The sequence below is a fragment of the Melanerpes formicivorus genome, unplaced genomic scaffold (genome assembly GCF_026170545.1).
Source record: "Melanerpes formicivorus ecotype bairdi unplaced genomic scaffold, bMelFor1.0.p_v2 SCAF_23, whole genome shotgun sequence".
Taxonomy (NCBI): Eukaryota; Metazoa; Chordata; class Aves; order Piciformes; family Picidae; genus Melanerpes; species Melanerpes formicivorus.
In genome coordinates, this window is record NW_027142375.1 from 5,710,684 (window position 1) to 5,730,007 (window position 19,324).

Consider the following 19,324-nt stretch of genomic DNA (forward strand, 5'->3'; position numbering starts at 1 on the left):
GCAATGTAATGGATTCACATTTCCTCTTAATTACCATATCAAGATGCAGTTGTTTTATTGAATTGCCCTTGTCTCAGATGTTAGACTGTCTTGACCTATTAAGTTGTCATGTTGTAATTGAGATAAAAGAGGAATTTGCTTTGCATCAGTGCTAATTGGTTTATCAATATCCCGTACCATTTACATTTTAAAATTGCGAGTCTGTAAGATACTGAAGCATGTCTGCATCAAGCCATAATAAAAACAGTAGCATTGTTTACAACTATTGTAATCCAGTGTAGTGTAAAGCTTTCATCAGGTTCATTTTTAAGTCATGCTTCAATTAATAAAGCATATGCAACTGATTTTTCATTATATCTTTATCTACATTTCTAGGAACTGTTAGAGTTTAAAATTGAAGATAAAATAAAATCAAGGTGTTTGGAAGACAGATACTCTGGGCATGCAATAAGCCCTGTGCAGAATGGGTTGATGTCTGCAGTCACCATAGCTTTAAGCTGTTTAGAATTTTCATTTTCCATGTTGTCTTTTTTTTCCAGCTTGAAGTTTGGCTGAATTTATAGTCAGCATTTGTAAGCAGCATACAAACCTTCCCACCCTACAATGGCAGTAATCAGAAAGGATCTGCACTTGTAAAAGAAACCTGCTGATTGTAACCTGACTTGTACAAAGAGAAAAATCTCATTTAGTTCAAAACTGCATGAGGGAGGTTTAAGACAGAGGCAGTAATTTAAAGCCTTATGAAGTGATTTAGAGCCCTTGCATTGATTTTAATGTGCTGTGATTTAAATCCTGGAGAAGATGACTTCTACTTGTAACTAGACCAAGAGCTTTCCACTTTTGGTGTGTACAGATTACTAATATACAAATTGATGGTTGTAACTCCAGTTTAGAAGTTTTGCTACATTAATACATTTGTTAGACGTTTTTATCCAGGTCTGCAAAGGATACCATGGCTGCCTAGTCTGGAATGAGTAGGGAGCTGAATTTTGTTTATTAGATTGATGCATAGCTGGTGAAGAAAGTCTGACTCTGACCTAATAGTGGCAAAGGACACTGGAAAATTAAGAGATTCCTAATAGGAATTGTGGAACTTAGACATGTTTTTAACTTCTAGTTAGAATATAAAATAGCTTCATGTCATGCATTGTGTATATCTGCTGCATCATTTAAATCTTAAGTTATAGGAACTTTGGATAATTAGTTATTCAAAATATTTCTCACTGAGCTGGATGTAACCAGAAAGTCACACTACAGCACCTTCCAGAAACCAATATATGCTCTGAGTTTAAGTCTTCAAAACAGTGTGAAATTAATTCCATTCATAAACCACTTACTCTCTAATGTTTTCATAAACCATTGAGCCTAAATTTTCATTTTCTGAAGCAGAGTTACTGTTCTATTCATTTAGGATGTTTAAAGTATATCTGCTATTGTTTTATTATGTATTTGAAATGATAGAATTTCTCAAACTCCAATGTAAGCAGCATAGGATTTAGTAAGGAGGAGGGAAAACTGACATTAATAAGCAAAAACTCCACAATATCCTCCCAGACAAGCAGGCAGTATTACTATATATATTTCTGCATTTATATTCATTGCCTTATATTGCTTTTCTGCTTTACTCTAACATCCTCTTTCTTCACTAATAATCTTCATTTACTAATCTGTTTTCACTGGAAGTGATTTGGTTTAGATTCTGTAACTGGGTTGGTTTTTTTCCCCAAAAAAGAAATCCACCCTGAGTTCTGACCACTGAAATGTTTGGTTTGTTATGTTTGGGGTTTTTTTATCCCATCAGTTTCCTGATGCTTTGTGAATGTTGCTACTGGAAGTAAGAAGGTGTGGCATTTGTATTATCCTTTTGCTTCCCCACCCCCCACCCCCCACCCCCCCCCCCCGGTGTGATAGTGCAACTTGCCAGGGCAAAAACCTTCAGCAGATTTTGCTCCACAGTTTAATGGAGAATGTTGCACGTTGCAAAATAGTGTAGTGACTTACTGTGTTAAACCAACATGCAGACCACATGTACATTTCACCAATAGGAAATAAAAACATTGCATGGTACTGTCCACAGCCAGAGACTGGTTTTCTTTTTGCTGATCATCTGAGTGTCAGTAACTTCGTTTCACTGCAACTCGGGGCTCAGTTAAAAGAATGCCTAGTACTAGCAAAATAAAGCTTGAAAATGAAATATTGCTGATACCTGGTTTGTATTTAGGTCAGATGGAAGTTGCTGCCTGTCAGGCAGTTTATGGTCCCTTCAGAAACTGCCTGCCACGGACTTGGGGAAGACAGAGCAAGATTGCTTAACGTGGTTGGGAAATAAAGGACTAAGGAGAGCAGTTAGAGCTCTATGGCAATAACCTCACTGCAAAACTGCTTTTGTACTTCCAACAGCAGAAGCCATGTCTGTATGGGGAGACTGCAGTGGCACCCAGATTTATGCCGAAAGCTTCAAATATAGCTCTTTCCTAAGCAATTTTTATGAGTGTATGAATTTATGGCTGCTGGCTTTTTTTGGATATGTAAAGTGAAAATATGGTAAAGGAATTTGGCCTTCTGATGCTGAGTCCAAAGGTAGTTTTGTTCTCTAGATCTGGATTCTGTGAACACCCTGGGCCTATAGATGAAGGACATCAGTGGAAATAGGAGTCAATAGTGTAGAGAGGAGCATATGCTGCAGGCTAAAGGATGATTAGCCCTGGGCCCATTCCCACTGCAAATTTTAGAACGAATGCTTGAAAAATAACTCCTCCTAAAGCACAGTGGCTCTGCTGCCTTCAGAATGGGGCTGTAACTAAGTCTTGTGAAGGTTAGTAATGACATTTCAAAGCACCTTACCTTGTTTAAAACACCATTGGCAAAGTTGGTTTTAAGCTGTGGTAGAAGGGTCCTAAGGTTCTACGTGATATTTGCAACTTCACAAGGCATTTGTGTGAAGCACCCCGGGATGGACAAGTCTCAACAGTTCAGCTACTTCAGTTGTTAAACTTCACAATTTTTTGAGATTCCAATTTTTCTGTCTGTTCTGAACTTTTGGTGGAGTGTATGAAAATTTCAGTAGGTGGTTTTGTCAAAAGCTCAGCACAAAACTTGTGTTTTGAGCAGTGGCCAAAACCATCTAACCTTTTTTGTTGTTGTTGTTTTCTGTATGTGTGTCCATTGCTGAGTTTCTGCTGTTCAGTTCATTAGAAATGTTATTGAAGAAGCATTGATTTGAAGGAAGCAATTGTTTTTGCTCTATTATAAGTACATTTAATACATGGGCTTCTTTTCTGCTTATAAGGGAGAAGAACATTTTGGTAATTGTAAATTCACACGTGCATGCACAAGCTCTTGCCACATCCAATGGCAAGTTGTTATGGGGACTGGCAGACTGTCATCATTTTGATAGCTTGAGCAGTATATCTCCTGAACAGCAGTGGAGCTCTTATGCAGAGAGTATCATATGTTCCCAGCCAATTTACAGGGAAACAGCAATAACATTTTATCATGGTTGAGAGCCCAGTAGCTGCTTCCTATTAAACTTGCCCTTTCAGATACCTGTCTTGGATTAATTTGTTGATTTCAAATGGAAACTCAGTCTTCTCCACTGAAGCATGACTTTCTAGGATAGACTCTCACTGAATGACAATTACTGTATATTCTAGCTGGTTTCAGACCATTACAAGCTTTGGGCACAGTGGAAGACAGAGGACTTCTTCAGTAACTGAATTTAATATATGTCTAATTTTAACTGTCAGTTATATATGCACCAGTGGACGAATCCTTAGAAAGATGAAATGCAAAGCACTTCTAACTTGCTCTTATTAATGATACACTTGCTGCAAAGGAGGGGAAAGGGGGGAAAAAAATAGGTTCAGGTCTCCTGAAAAGAATCTGCATGGTGTTTAAGAGCAATGAATTCTGAAGAAGCTGCGATTTAAACTTGCGCTATCTACCTTTTTCTTTTCCTAGAGCAAAAATATGCCAGATGAAGTGCAGACAATATTTTACATACCTGTATAATGTATCTTTTAAAATATGCTTTCACCCAGAGGTAGTTAGAACAGAGAGAAGGACATTCTTTGGGAGGGTTATATGCACTTTGAAATAATAAGCTCTCTGTCTTGCAGTATACTCGCAGCTGTAATTATGGGCCTCTGCATGCAGCTAGATAGAGCAGAAGCAGGCACCACACTGCTAAAAATAGTGATCTGGAAGTAACAATGATAAGGAAACAAACAAGCCAAGAGATTTCTTTTAGCCAAAACAGCAACCCCTGTGCTTGGAAGCTCAGGCATTGTCTGCTCCCAATGCAGGTTTTTACGATGACAACAGTTAAAAGCAGTTATTCGGAGTGCCTTTAGAGCAAGACTTTGAGGCACTATGCAAAATAAAAGTATAGTTTAAATACTGTGAAAACATATTGGTGCTGGGAAAATATTTTTCTCCTTTTTTTTTTAAGTAAATCACCATTGAAAGCATTCTGTTGAGTCTGAGGGTCCAAAAATAAAAACAAAAAAAGAGGGGAGTAAAACTTGATCCTATTCAGGCCAGCAGGAGACTTTCCACTGAATTCCAGGGGCTGCTGTAGCAATTCCTTAATAAGAGTTCACAGTAGTAATGCAGAAAAGCTACCTTTGTGGTACAGAAAGTGATCTTGCTTTGCATTAGGGGGGCAGAATTACAGGAGACACGCCATTATGGGAATAGGAACCATGCAGTAGGGACTGCTATCTTAAATACAGTTTAGAGAATCTGAACTACCTACTGGAATAAATAAACACAGGTTTTAGCAGCTGTTCCATTGGTAATGAGCTTTTCTCATCTACACATTAAAACCTTGAGTGCCTGGAAGTGATGTTAGGGTCACCATGGCTGTGGACAGCTGTGGTGTAAGTACTAACATAAAAACCTTCACAGAAGGTTTTGATATATCCCTTCTATCCCTTCTAAAATGTCATTTTTCTCCTCGTGGATCATTACTGGAGATAATTCCTCTGCTTGCTTTTTTTGTCATGAATGTAACTGAACATTTGTGCAGGGACAGATAAACTGCTGCTGCTCATCATTGGTATAAATGCAATTGGTGTAAAATTATGCCTGCAACTTCATGTGAACGTAAATGTGAATTCATAAGAGGGTTAATTTGCTATAATATTGAAGAACTTTCAGGGTCTTCATTGAGCAGCAGTATGTGCCATCAGCTCCATAACAGAACAAATGACAATTCTACTTGGACAAGCATTGCTTTATCAGGATCAGTAACCTTATCAACGGCTGACCCAGAACTATAATATATGTTTGCAAATAGATAACATATCTCACGGTGAGAGGCAGACTTGCCTCATAAGCAGGAGTGTATAATGAAGATTTAATAGCAGCAAAGCAAAGAATCCACAGATGTACACAATAGTAGTATTCTTTTGAGAAGTGCAGCATTTTTGTTCATGTTGTCAGAGCAGGGTGATTTGCATTATCTTGCATCAGCAATGCACTAACATTCACATATGAACATATCACACGAAGGCTGCCACGCTGCCACACTTGCTTGTGAAGTTTTTTGCTTTGTTCAACTTTAGAGAATGTAATAATTTTGATGTGAGGAACAAGTATGTGACCCAGGAGGTAGCAGAACAGAGGGTGCATTTTAGTCATTTAAACAGAAGGGAACTACTGTTCTCAGAGGACCTTTATTTTGCCTGCACTTTCGAATTGCAAGGTGAAGGGGAGCGCTTAGTGCAAAAGGGGAAAGAAAAGCTTTCAAAACCTGCTGCTTAAATGGGGGATTGATGCTCTTTAATTTAAGATACAGCATCCCTACCCCCAATATCAATACTCTGTCATTTTTCATGACTTATAATAAACGGAGAGAAATGATGGTAGGGTCTTAAGATATAAAACAAGTCACCCATGTCTTGTGCGTTTTGACATTAACGCTTCTCTTCCTTGACCTTTGACAGATTGGGCCTTGACCCAAAGCTGCTGGCCAAAATCCTAAATATGAGCTCAGGTCGCTGTTGGTCAAGCGACACGTACAACCCTGTTCCTGGAGTGATGGAAGGAGTACCATCTGCTAATAATTACCAAGGTGGCTTTGGAACAACACTCATGGCGAAGGTACATAACATTTGCATGTAAAATGTGCACAGTTTCTTCTCCCTGGGCTTCTAGTGAATGTTTGTCTCAGTGAAAATTTATGATTGTGGGGAAATAAGGGTGCTTGAAGAGAGGAGAACTCCACCTCTTACTATAGCTCTGAATTAATGAGTTGTGAAGGGAGCTTTCCCTTAGCCTCCAGCCTCTTGCATGATTGCTCTAGAATTTAAGGGACTAAGATCAAGAGAGCAATTTGGGGAAATCCAGGTGACCTAATAATGTGCAAAGTGGCATAAGCATCTAAGATTTTGGGCCCAGTCTCTTCCAGATACTTTAAACTGTGGACATGCCCTCTAGCATCCACTTCCTGTCTGCAGAAAGCAGACAGATTTGAACTCACACACTGCTCCCCCCCAGCCCTGCAGTCTGATTTTCTACTGGTGTCCGCACCATGCAGTGAGCTCTCCTGAATTGTCTTTGTCGGTGGTAAAAATAGTGCTTCTTATGAGTAATAACCTAGTAACCTAAATTACTTGTCCATGAAGTGGGAGATCTGTTTTTTAAGTCCTTCTCAGCATGAGGAAATTGTAACTTAAAGCCATCACATACCAGAAGTCTGCACCTTCTGCCATGGTTTTGGCTGTTTGAGGAAGAATAGTGTCCTGAGTTGCTCTGTGGTCAGGAAAGCAAAGCTCTTAGAAGCCAGAGAAAGTAGGCAAGCAGGTCAGGTCTCTGCATCCCACTGATGAGGGAGACACACAGCTGGAGGAAGGAGCTACAGAACTCTGACTCTTGAACTACTTATGCCCTCTTGAACTACCTATGCATTTAGCACATTGATTGCCTAAGGTAAATTATAAAACCAGTCCTGGAAGAGATCTCTCATCTAGGTATGTAAGTGCAGGAAATAATTTCAAACTGAATATTGGTTTCATGGGGATACTGTCCTGTGGGAGACATTACAGTTCCCACAGGACAGATTTTAGGCACACTGATTTGTGAGTGCTCCCAACTGGTAAGGCTATTTTCAGCTCTTCCACCTACAGTGGGAATTAAGCATTCTTTCAGACTACTTCTAAGAGGTGCCTGCATCTCCTCTGGAAGCTGCCTTGAAAGATCATCCTTCCATTGGAGGGTTAGCAGCTTGGCTTGTGCCTGTTTAAACTGCCAGCTTTTCATTGCAAAGCATCAGTGATAACTAAGAGGAGAGTTTCTCAGAGGGGTTTGTAATTATTGCTCACCTTTTTTGACTATGCCTCTCCTGTCAGTCCTGAAGAGTGCCTTCTTCAGGCTAGAATCCCCTTAGTAAGAAGGAAAGACGCTAAATTCCTCTCATGCCTCTTGAACAGTGCTGTGTTCTTTTATCTAAGTGGAAGATTACTTGAATGAGTAAGTAGCCAAGACAGCGGATCCACGGGCAGGATATTATTTGGTGCAGTGCTGACTTCTTTTAAGACACTGGTGCTTAATTTGTGGAAAGACTTTTGCTGCCATCCGTTTCATCCTGGTGTGTGACATATTGTGCGTGCAGTTCATGAATTGTTCAACTCAGGGGCTTGTTTTCTGGGAAACACAGAGCAGGCTTTTGCAGTTAAGAAAAAAGAAAAGCTTTATGAAAAGGAGAAAGAGGTAGATGCAACCCTGATGTTGAGAGCAATATGCTCTGCCATTAAAATACTAAAGAGTGACTCAGTAACACAGGGACTAAACACATTCACTAAATGTCAAGTTGCTGCTCGTATATCAGATAGAGTGGAAGTCAAAGACTTTCTGAAATAAAAGAATTTTGTCAGTACTGTGTCTCTCAAACAAAGCCAGAGGTTCCTTATTTTAAGTGTTTGGCACAGAAAAGTTTGTCAGACACCTCTGAAACACTCTCCAGTCTCAAAATCTGAATTTAGTCGACTTAATGTGAAACCTGCTCTAAAGATTTTGCATTTTATGGATGTAGTTCATTTCCTTTCTCCCATCTTTGTGTCCAAGGCATTGCAGGCCAGAAGTTCCATCTTCTATTCACAGCACAGTTCCTAATTAAATGTCATCTTTGAATCCTGAGAGGAGCTAGGTTTATTTCGTACTAATCTTGACTCACGTCAAGACAGGCTTTGAGCTTTATTCTGAATGGCAATTTCATTTGCATCAACTGCAAAATAAAACTAAGGATCCAGGTATTTCCAGTGTGAGCACTGGAAGCAGGTCATAGAATCATAGAATCAATAAGGTTGGAAAAGACCTCAGAGATCATCAAGTCCAACCTGAAAGAAATACTGAAATATACTGAAAGATACTGAAAGAGAATCTCTTTCCCTGTTCCACACTGAGAAAAAGTGATTACAATAGTTGGTACAGTTGAGACATCTGGAAGAATTTGTCAGTTCCAGAGAGTATGAGAGAGACCATAAACCATGCTTTTCCAAAAGGGTCAGCAAAGAGCAAATTTCTTTCACAGTATCACAGCATAACTAAGGTTGGAAGAGACCTTGAGGATCATCGAGTCCAACCTGTCACCACAGACCTCATGACTAGACCATGGCACCAAGTGCCACGTCTAATCCCCTCTTTAACACCTCCAGGGATGGTGACTCCACCACCTCCCTGGGCAGCACATTCCAATGATGAACAATGATGAACACAGTCTCAGGCTGCACCAGGGGAAGTTCAGGCTGGAGGTCAGGAGGAAGTTTTACACAGAGAGAGTGATTACCCATTGGAATGGACTGCCCGGGGAGGTGGTGGAGTCACCGTCACTGGAGGTGTTCAGGAGGAGACTTGACAGGGTGCTTGGTTGCATGGGTTAGTTGATTAGGTGGTGTTGGGTGATAGGTTGGACGTGATGAAGTTGAGGGTCTCTTCCAACCTGGTTTATTCTATTCTATTCTATTCTATTCTAACGACTCGCTCAGTGAAGAACTCATTGAAGAACTTTCTCCTCACCTCGAGTCTAAACCTCCCCTGGTGCAACTTGAGACTGTGTCCCCTTGTTCTTGTGCTGGTTGCCTGGGAGAAGAGACCAACCCCTTCCTGGCTACAACCACCTTTCAGGTTGTAGAGCTTTACACACCTTTCAGAGCTGTTTTGTACTGTTTCACCCAAGGACTCTCCAGTCTCAAGAGAGAAGGTGCAAAATACTTCACAATTTGAAGCTAAAGCTAGGACTTACTTAAAATTTTGTTTGCTTGTTTTTTAATTCCAAAGCTCTAATTTATGGAATGACATTTACAAGCAACATCCTTCCTTGGCTTTGGAGTCAGGAGTCCTTGTCCATTTAATTATTACTATGTCTCAATTGTCTTAGAGCCAGAGTCTCACTATTAAAGTGATCAGGACCTGCTTTATGAAATTGTCTCTGTGCTTTCAGGCTAGTCAGAATTTACAGAGATATTTTTTTCTGTGAATGTCCCTTCAGAGAGAAATAGATCACAATCACTACTGCAAAACCCAAGCACCTTTAGTGACTAAAAGTTAGATGATTTTTGCCCTTCTACTATTATTCCATGACATGATTAAAGCTTTGTTTAATAATATAGCAACACCTTTCATAGAGTTTGGAAAAGGCTAGGATATTGTCATTGAATAACTTACTGTAAGTGAAGTTCAAGTAACTGTTCCTGGATTTGTCAGGTCATCAGTCTTTCAACAGAATGGCTAGACAAGAAGGAGTGATCTGCACTGATGCAGATGCAGAGTATTTCAGATCCTCTGACATCTGATACACAGGATTTTCCCGTTTTCCTAGATCTTGAAGTCATTCGAGGGTAATAGGAAGAGTAACTATAATTCTGATTTGTATCAGAATGACCTTTATAGAGCCGATTTACAGATCAAAGTGACATTTAGAGAGTGGAGTAAGATCTTGAATTTCCTTGTGCTAATTCAAATCCAGACACACAGAAAGTAAAGACCTGTCTTGTAAGTCATCCTTGAGAAGCCAAAGGTGCTCTCAGCAGTACCTATAGTCTCTCAGTTCTTCCATATCAAAGATCTTTTATTTATAGAATTTGCAGTGTTTTTGTCTTCCTTTTGGTTTTTTTTTAACTAAACCATCATGGTCCTGGATGGACAGGAAGTCCAGGCATTTCCTAGTAACACTTGAGAGGTTCTTTTGCAACCTCCTTGAAATGTGGACCGCAAAATAGATTTCTTTAGCAAGACCTTATAAAGGGAGTTAGAGGCCTGTCAGCCTTGCCTTGGTGCTGGGGAAGATTATGGAGTGATTCATCTTGAGTGTGCTTGCACAGCCTGTGCAGGACAGCTGGGGGATCAGGCTCAGCCAGCATGGCTTCCTGAAATGATGGTTCTGTTTGACCAACCTCATCTCCTTCTGTGGGAAAAGTCTGTGGATGTTGTCTACCTGGATATTAAGGAAATTTCTTTACTGGAAAAGTGGTCATGTATTGGAACAGGCTGACCGGGGAGATGGTGAAGTCGCCATCCTTGGAGGTGTTCAAAAGGCATATATAGACATGGCACTTCAGGACATTGTTTATTTGGCATGGTGGCATTGGGTTGTTAGGTTGATGGTTGGACTTGATGATCTTAGAGGTCTGTTCCAACGTAAACGGTTCTATGATTCTAACCTCAAGTGCAGGCATTACTTTCATACTTAGACAAGAGATCTGCTTTTACATCCAGGCCCTGGTTAGCTTTTCATTCTTCAGATGGTTTCATGTCTGACTCAACTTAGAAGTCAAGGCAGCCTTCAGCTTAGCTTGCCATTTCTGTCCAGCATCCTGTGCAGCCGTTTCTAGGTTACTATGGCTAGTCACTGCCTTTCAAGTCTGTCCTATTTATTTCAGATTGTAGCTGCAGTTGACCAAGGGCTCTTGGAGGACAGATTTCAAATTCATCCCCTTTGCAATCTCCCCTCCTTTTCTTGCCCCAAATTTAGTGTTTAAAAATGCAGTGTAGTTCTTCTCCATACCCCTTTACCTTCAGTCATTAAAGAAAACTTTGAGTTGTAGCAGACCCAAGTCCCCTAAGGAATTCTTTAATACATCCTTCCAGTTAGGCTGCAAATGATTCATATTCACCAAGTGTCCTGTGCCTCTCATTTTGCCAATAACTGGTCACATTACAGCAAGTATATGTATGCTAAGTGGCTTCAATTTTGTTGTTATTCAAATCCCTCCTGCTTGGTTTTTAACCTGATTGTAGGAAGCAAGATATCCTCTTGCCCAAAGAAGAAAATTATACCATTAGAGCCGATGCTTAAGTGATGAATAGTCAAGGAAATGTTATTTTTTTCAAGATGACATAACAAAGTGGGCAACAAGAGTCTGAGACTTGCTGACAGCTTACATAGTGACCTAGAATATTAAAATTCCTCCTGTCCTGTCCTGAAGGAGGTTGCTTGCCTTGCAAAGGTTAGGGTTGTTCTCTTGAAAAACATTTAGTTATTGTTTTAAAAATGAAAAACTAAACAAGACTCCCTTCTGCCAGCAGCACTGCAGTTTTAAGGCTGGAGTGTTGTGTTTGTTGGCAGTAGAGTTCTCTTCAAAATGGAAGCCAAATAACCTATAATATGTACATGGCTATTTATATCCTGGTTTCTCCCCTGATTTTTCTCTTTTTCTTTCCTTCCATTCTTCCACTCTGTCCTCTTCTTCCCTCTTCTCCCTTCCCACAGGATCTTGGCTTGGCCCAGATTTCTGCCACCAACACGAAGACACCAGTTCCTTTGGGATCCCAGGCACATCAGATCTACAGGATGATGTGTGCAAAAGGCTATGCCCTGAAAGACTTCTCAGCTGTGTTCCAGTTTTTACGCGAAGAGGAATCGTTGTGAGTTGTCTTTTGGAAATGGACACAGGCCACGTTTTTTTATCCTTATAGCTTGAGAAGTGTATATGGGTTTAATCAAATACTGTACATCCTGATCCCGTACAGACTAATCATCTTTGGTTGTCTAGAACACAATGAACTCCATGTTTCGGTTTGTTTTCATGAATCTTGGAACAGAAGCAAGCCAGAGGAAGAGGTTGTGTGGCAATTTGCCAAACAGTCATTTCTTTTTCTTTTCTCTTTCTTCTTTTTAATAACCATCAAAGTTGGTGGTTGTTGGTTTTTTTCACCAGATGCAATAAATGAATATTTTTTTATGAAACACTTACATATAACATAGCTGACATTGTGGCTGCAAACTTAGGTGAAGATTGGGTAGCAGGAGAATGTTGCATAGTGATTTTATGATATGTAGTGATCTATTAAACATGAATATGGGAAAAGGGAAGATTTGTTCAGTGAAGAAACGCAGCTCAAGGTGGATTTTTTTCTTCCTCCCCCCCCTCCTTGGACCTACTAGCCATGAGATGAAGTTTATAGGCACATTTTCCCAAGTGGAGAGCTGTTACAGCATATTTACCTGATAGACTTAGAGTTAAAGTGACAGAGAGTGTGCGTCCCTCACGTAAAGCTCCGTTGTTGTATTTTGCTAACCCACTTTTATATTTTCTTGTATTCTGTCACACATTCTCAGAACTCAAGAGCAGCACATACTAGAGCTTCTAACAAACTGTACATTTGTTTTTAAGTACTTTAAATCTAAACAAACCCCATTATTTTGAAAAGAAATAAAAATCTATACTGCTAAACACAATGCCGGTTGACATTTTGCTTCTTCTTTTCATGGACTCTTGTGTTACATACAGCTAATGAAAAACCTGTACTAAGTGGTCTGATTTTTTTCATTTGCTTGGTTTTCTACAGGTTATCTTGCACACCCAAGCTCTTCAAAAGCATTTGTGAAATGCAGATGATTATATATTTGCATATAGAATAGAATAGAATAGAATAGAATAGAATAGAATAGAATAGAATAGAATAGAATAGAATAGAATAGAATAGAATAGAATAGAATAGAATAGAAGAATAGAATAGACCAGGTTGGAAGAGACCTTCAAGATCATTGCGTCCAACCTATCATCCAACACCACCTAATCAACTAACCCATGGCACCAAGCACCCTATCAAGTCTCCTCCTGAACACCTCCAGTGAAGGTGACTCCACCACCTCCCTGGGCAGCCCATTCCAGTGGGCAATCACTCTCTCTGTGTAAAACTTCCTCCTGACCTCCAGCCTGAACCTCCCCTGGCGCAGCCTGAGACTGTGTAGTCATTTAACCATTCACTGTCTCCTTGGTCTTGCAATCATACAGGTACACACTCTGCTTTATCAATACACTCTCGTTGAGCTCACTAGAACCACTCACATTCAGACTCACTTGCAGGCTCTAAGCTTATCACAGTATCACAGTATCACAGTATAACTAAGGTTGGAAGAGACCTTAAGGATGATCGAGTCCAACCTGTCACCACAGACCTCATGACTAAACCATGGCACTAAGTGCCACATCCAATCCCCTCTTGAACACTTCCAGGGACGGTGACTCCACCACCTCCCTGGGCAGCCCATTCCAATGAATAATGACTCTCTCAGTGAAGATCTTTCTCCTCACCTTGAGCCTAAACTTCCCCTGGTGCAGCTTGAGTCTGTGTCCCCTTGTTCTGGTGCTGGTTGCCTGGGAGAAGCGACCAACCCCTTCCTGGCTACAACCACCTTTCAGGTAGTTGTAGAGGGAGTAGAGTTGTAGAGTTATGTGGTAGGTTGAAATTCCAACCCCCAGCTAATCTGAGAGAATTATCCCCCAAAATAAAATTTGCCAGACCAGCTCAGTTGGAAGCAAATGAAGCTGCATTTACAAAGACACTAAAATCCTAGAAATATGAAATGCAATGAATATGTACAGAATATACAATATTTACAGGTAGTTGCAATTTATAAACAACACAAGAACCCCCCTGGGCAAAACCAGGGGGACTGCCAATAGCTTCCCCCTCTTCACCCCTCGACAAGGGGGGGAAAAAAGAGGAGAAAAGCTTGTTAGCCGCAATAAGAACACAGCCAAGGTCAGCAGCAGCCAAGCCAAAAGCCACCAGCCAGTATCAGCTAGAGCAAAGCGATGAGAAAGAGAGAAAAAGTTAGTTTACACAGCTAACTTTATGTTAGTTATGAGACTACTGGGATTATTCAGACCTTAGAATCATTTTTGTTTTACCTCCAATGGTAAATTATTTACATTCTACCACTTCCCACTCAATCTGTGGACAATTTCCTGGGCATCAGCCTGAAACTGACACAGCTTAATGGCCAATTATGCATTTGCATTCCCGTTTTGAGGGGCTGCCTGGGGAGGTGGTGGAGTCACCATCCCTGGAGGTGTTCAAGAGGGGATTGGACGTGGCACTTGGTGCCATGGTCTAGTCATGAGGTCTGTGGTGACAGGTTGGACTTGGTGATCTTTGAGGTCTCTTCCAACCTTGGTGATGCTGTGATTCTTATATATGCACATCTAGGTAACAAAATTGGGTGCTTCAGTTAGCTCAAGTCTGTGAATGATCCTCTGAGAACATAGACATGATATTTTAAGACATCACCCACGTGTCATTAAACAGTACTGGTTGATCTTTTCAGTTTTCTTTGAAAACTCTTTGCTGTTCTAGGATATTCTGGGTCATATGTAAGCATAGGACTACTGGGAGCAATCTGACTTGTAAAGAAACTGTTTGGATAAAACTGCTGTTTCTACAGGATTGCATTAATTCAGCAATGAGACATAAAACTGCCTGCAGTAAAAGTCTATTGAAATGGCAAAGGCAACCACTCAAGTGGTTCCTGGAAGATGGGGAAACATGGAAATATAGTTGCAGATGTATGGTTCACAAGAGCACCTCCTGTAACATTTTTTCCTATGGAACCCCTGCTTCATAACACAGGGGACAGATCTAGTCTCTTTGTTAATTTGAGGTCAGTAGGATTCCTGTTCATCTGAAAGTTTCCAAATGGATGATGAGGTAAGAAATTGCAGGACAGTCCTGCTTAATTTGTCTCCTCTGTGTTTGACTTGGAGATCTGACTGGCATTTGCAGGACTGCTGAGATGTGGTTCCTTTTACTGTCCATCCCTGCCTGTAGTATGCTATGAATGTGTTTGCTGGTAGCACTGGGTTTACAGAGTCACAGAATCAACCAGGTTGGAAAAGATGTCCCAAGATCAAGTCCAACTGATCACCCAACCCTAACTAATCAGCTAGACCATGGCACTAAGTGCCTCATCCAGTCTTTCTTACTCACAAATGTGGATTTTCCTGTCACCCTAGGCTTGCAGAAGGCATAATCATTTGCTCTCTGAAGGCATTATATGCCTGTGTAGGTATTTGGAGCCATGAGGGGAGACAAAACACTCAGACACATTCTTTGAAGCTGTTACCTTCTGAAATCATAGAGCCTCTGTTAAACATGTAGAAACTTTGTTGTTATTTTCATCTCCTCCCAAAATCTTGTAGTCTTGCAGTTTATGCTTGGTGGGGTTCTTTTCTCCTCCACTCCCCACAACCTCTGATCAAATTTTACATTCCTACTGCAACACAACGTTTGCTCGAGTTGGAGGAAAGGCTGCCCTAGTGCTGTGTTGGCAGACCATCAGAATGTTCTGTGGTCTCCTTCTTGGAGGAGGATCTTGGCTGAAATTAAAACAAACAAACAAAAACCCCAAACCCCAAAAACCCCAGCTCCAGGGCAGCCAGCCAGCATGTAAAGTTTTTAGAACAAGCAGTTAGTTTGGCAGAGTTAGAAATTACTTTTTAAACAAGTCTTATTATGGAAAGTGCCTGGAAACCTTTAATAATGTCCAATACCTAAAGCCAGTACTATAATTTGTATTAGAATACACTTTTTGGCCCCACACACACACAATTTTGCAGAGGAATACTCTGAAACTGGGTACATATAATGGTGGTGATATTCATGCTAGCCATGGCTATTCTGCATGTGCCATGGGTATGTAAATGTACCTTTTGCTTGGGGTATGCTTCTGGTCTGTGGAAATTTAGCCTGGAGAAGAGGAGGCTCAGGGGTGACCTCATTGGTCTCTACAACTACCTGAAGGGAGGTTGTAGCCAGGAAAGGCTTGGTCTCTTCTCTCAGGCAACCAGCACCAGAACAAGAGGACACAGTCTCAAGCTGCACCAGGGGAAGTTTAGGCTCAAGGTGAGGAGAAAGTTCTTCACTGAGAGAGTTCATTCATTGGAATGGGCTGCCCAGGGAGGTGGTGGACTCACTGTCCCTGGAGGTGTTCAAGAGGGGATTGGACGTGGCACTTGGTGCCATGGTCTAGTCATGAGGTCTGTGGTGACAGGTTGGACTCGATGATCCTCGAGGTCTCTTCCAACCTTAGTGATACTGTGGTACTGCGATACAGTGCTCTGTCATGATTCATAAATTAAGCAAGTACTCAAGCTATTGTCATTGCCCAAAACAGGTGTGGAAAACTAATTTGTTGAACAGAAAAGACTGCAAAATTGGTAGAATTTCTACACTAATTACCTCCTGTTACACACACACACACGCACAAATTAGGTGCCACAAATGAACTGCATATTTTGTAAATGTCCCAAAGGGAAACTTGAGGTAACTTCTTTTTCAACTAGTTTAAATGTTAAACTAGCCCTCCCATCGTGCTTACTTTGGAAACTTACCTATATCAAATGCCATTTATTGACTAACAGGAAAACATTGACAACCAATAAAAAGCACTGATGGTTTTAGAAAAGGAGAAATCCTAAGCAGCCTTATTTATGATTCAGTATAACCAATCTTAAAGCAACTATTTTTGGTGGTTGTTTAACAGATGAGGCCTTTCTATTAAAACTGCTGAGTACTATATTGCTTTAACTTTATTTATGGCTCTTACAAGCCTCAGGAGAAAGAGGAGAAATTCTGAGCAAGGAACAGTATTCTACGTGATATTCTGGCTCTGCTTTAATCAATGGGAAATTCACCATTAAGTAGAATGCTGCCAGGATCTCACTGGGTGCATTGAATGCCTGTGTGATTCCAGTGCAGATGTGGCTGGGCAGTGACTGGCTTGAGAGCAGCCCTGAAGAAAAGGATTTAAGGGTGCTGGTGGATGAGGAGCTCAACATGAGCCACCAGTGTGTACTTGCAGCCCAGAAAGTCAACCAGATCCTGGGCTGCATCAAGCGAAGTGTGGCCAGCCAGTGAGGGAGGTGATTCGCTCCCTCTATTCCACTCTGGTGAGACCCCACCTGGAGTACTGTGTCCAGTTCTGGAGCCCTTGTTACAAGAAGGATCTGGATGTGCTGGAAGGTGTCCAGAGAGGGGCCACAAGGATGATCAGAGGGATGGAGCTCCTCTCCTATGAGGACAGACGGAGCAAGTTGGGGCTGTTCAGTCTGGAGAAGAGAAGGCTCCAAGGAGACCTATTTGTAGCCTTCCAGTATCTGAAGAGGGCCTACAAGAAAGCTGGGGAGGGACTTTTTAGGGTGTCAGGTAGTGATAGGACTAGGGGGAATGAGGAAAAAAAAATAGATGGGTAGATTCAGATTGGATGTTAGGAAGAAGTTCTTCCCCATGAGAGTGGTGAGACACTGGAACAGGTTGCCCAAGGAGGTGGTAGAAGCCTCATCCCTGGAGGTTTTTAAAGACAGGATGGATGTGTCTCTGAGCAACCTGATGTAGTGTGAGGTGTCCCTATCCATGGCAAAGGGGGTTGGAACTAGATGATCCTTGAGGTTCCTTCCAACCCTAACAATTCTATGATTCTGTGATGTAGCTCTGGAGGAGGCCAAGCCCATCAGTGGGGCAAGGATTGTGCCACATTACTGTCATCAGGGTTATGAGAAATTGAGATGGTGGCTGTGGAAGGAAGGAAGGAGCCAGCATGAGCTGGTAAAGTTGATACTGCCAGTCTCCATCCCAGCCTTATCCTACAGTGGATGAGATAGATGCTGAGGGGAACAGAATAGCTGCTGTTTGTGCCTGCCTGAGAACAGAGCTACCTGTCTTTTCAGCTGTTGAAATCTTTCAGCTCTTTCCCCCAAGAAGATTTTATTAACCAGTTTATGGAATAGAAAGCCTGGGGCCACCCCTGGAACAAGCAGAGAAGGCTACCTTCCTACAAGGGCTACTCTATATAATGCAGTAGATGTCTTTCTATACTTCCAGTCTACCAGCTTGACTTGTAAAACCAAGTCTATCCAGGCACAACTCTGAAGGTACTGATTTGATTTGTTGTGATACCTGTTGGGTTTGGTTTGTCTTTACATCATCATCATCCTGCATTAGAATAAAGAAAAAAAACACCTACATGTGATTCAGCTTTCTGAAGAAAAGCTGAGAATATTGTCTGACTTCACAAGACTGGGCATAAGTTGAGGAAACTTTGAAGCTGTTTAGAAACCTCATGTGTTGGGGTTTTTTTGGTGCCCCTGGCTAGGGCTTTCTGCAGTGTTTTAAACTGAAGTTTTGCTAAGACCTCAAAGTTTAGGAGCCTTGCAGAGGGAAAGCTTTCTTATTTGCTTCTCAAGTTCTTGAAGCTTTTACTGCAAGCCTTGCAAAGCTGAAAAAAAATTGTATTTCAGTAGTGGGAGAAAGTTTGTTCAGCATCTGCAAATTGGAATGAATGATGCTTTTGAAAAGCTCAAGCTTTCAGTGTCAAGGATGTCTGCGATTCTGTGCAACAGCATAACGGATGCCGTGGGCTTTAAATGCTGCTGGTGCTTTTAAGATTTGAAGCTCCCTACATGTGATTTGTTGCATCCTGTCCTGCCTGCTGGCACAGTTACTTGGTTTTTGGGTTTTGGGGGGTTTGGTTTGGTTTGTTTGTTTGGGTTTTTTCCCAAGAAGAATAATAGCAACAGTTACAAAGTTTCCTTAGGTGGACAGAGAATTAATAATTTCATGCTTGGTGTGTGCACTGGCTGTATGACATGGAAAGAGGTATCCATGTGGCAGTGGTTTTCTTGGGGGGGGTTGGCATTCAGCATGGCTTGTAAACAGAAGCAGGTGGATAAACCTTTCCAAAGTACTAAATGTCTTGTAATAACTACTGTGTAATTCAAATCCATCTAGCTCTTTCTGCACTTGCACCCACCTCTTCTTTTGACCTCGGCCACAAGGCGAGGTCTGGGTTTTCATTTGAGGTCAGAGATAACTCAGTCTGTTTCTTCATTCACTTTTGCTAAGCCTCTGTTAGTGATGACAGTGTTCATTTTGGTAGATGCTGTGTGTGGAGATAATAAATGTGCTAACAAAGGTTTTATGAAGCTCACTAATTTCACAAAGACTTGGAGGGCTCCATGGCAATGACTTAAATACAGCTGATAAAAAGATGTTTTGCATGAACCTGAAATGCAGCTACCCTTGAAAGACATGCAAATGCTTT

At 41.2% G+C, this 19,324-nt stretch overlaps 1 protein-coding gene across 3 annotated transcripts in view; it reads left to right on the forward strand.

Moving 5' to 3' along the window:
* The window catches only part of HIBADH (3-hydroxyisobutyrate dehydrogenase), a 95,236-nt gene extending 82,557 nt beyond the window's left edge, over nt 1–12,679 (forward strand). For all 3 annotated transcript variants that reach the window (XM_068152378.1, XM_068152379.1, XM_068152380.1), the window contains 2 exons: nt 5,949–6,105; nt 11,711–12,679. In XM_068152378.1, coding sequence (XP_068008479.1) covers nt 5,949–6,105; nt 11,711–11,869 — 316 coding nt within the window. In that variant the 3' untranslated portion in view covers nt 11,870–12,679. The remainder of the gene's footprint in view (nt 1–5,948; nt 6,106–11,710) is intronic.
* The last annotated feature ends 6,645 nt before the right edge of the window (nt 12,680–19,324 follow it).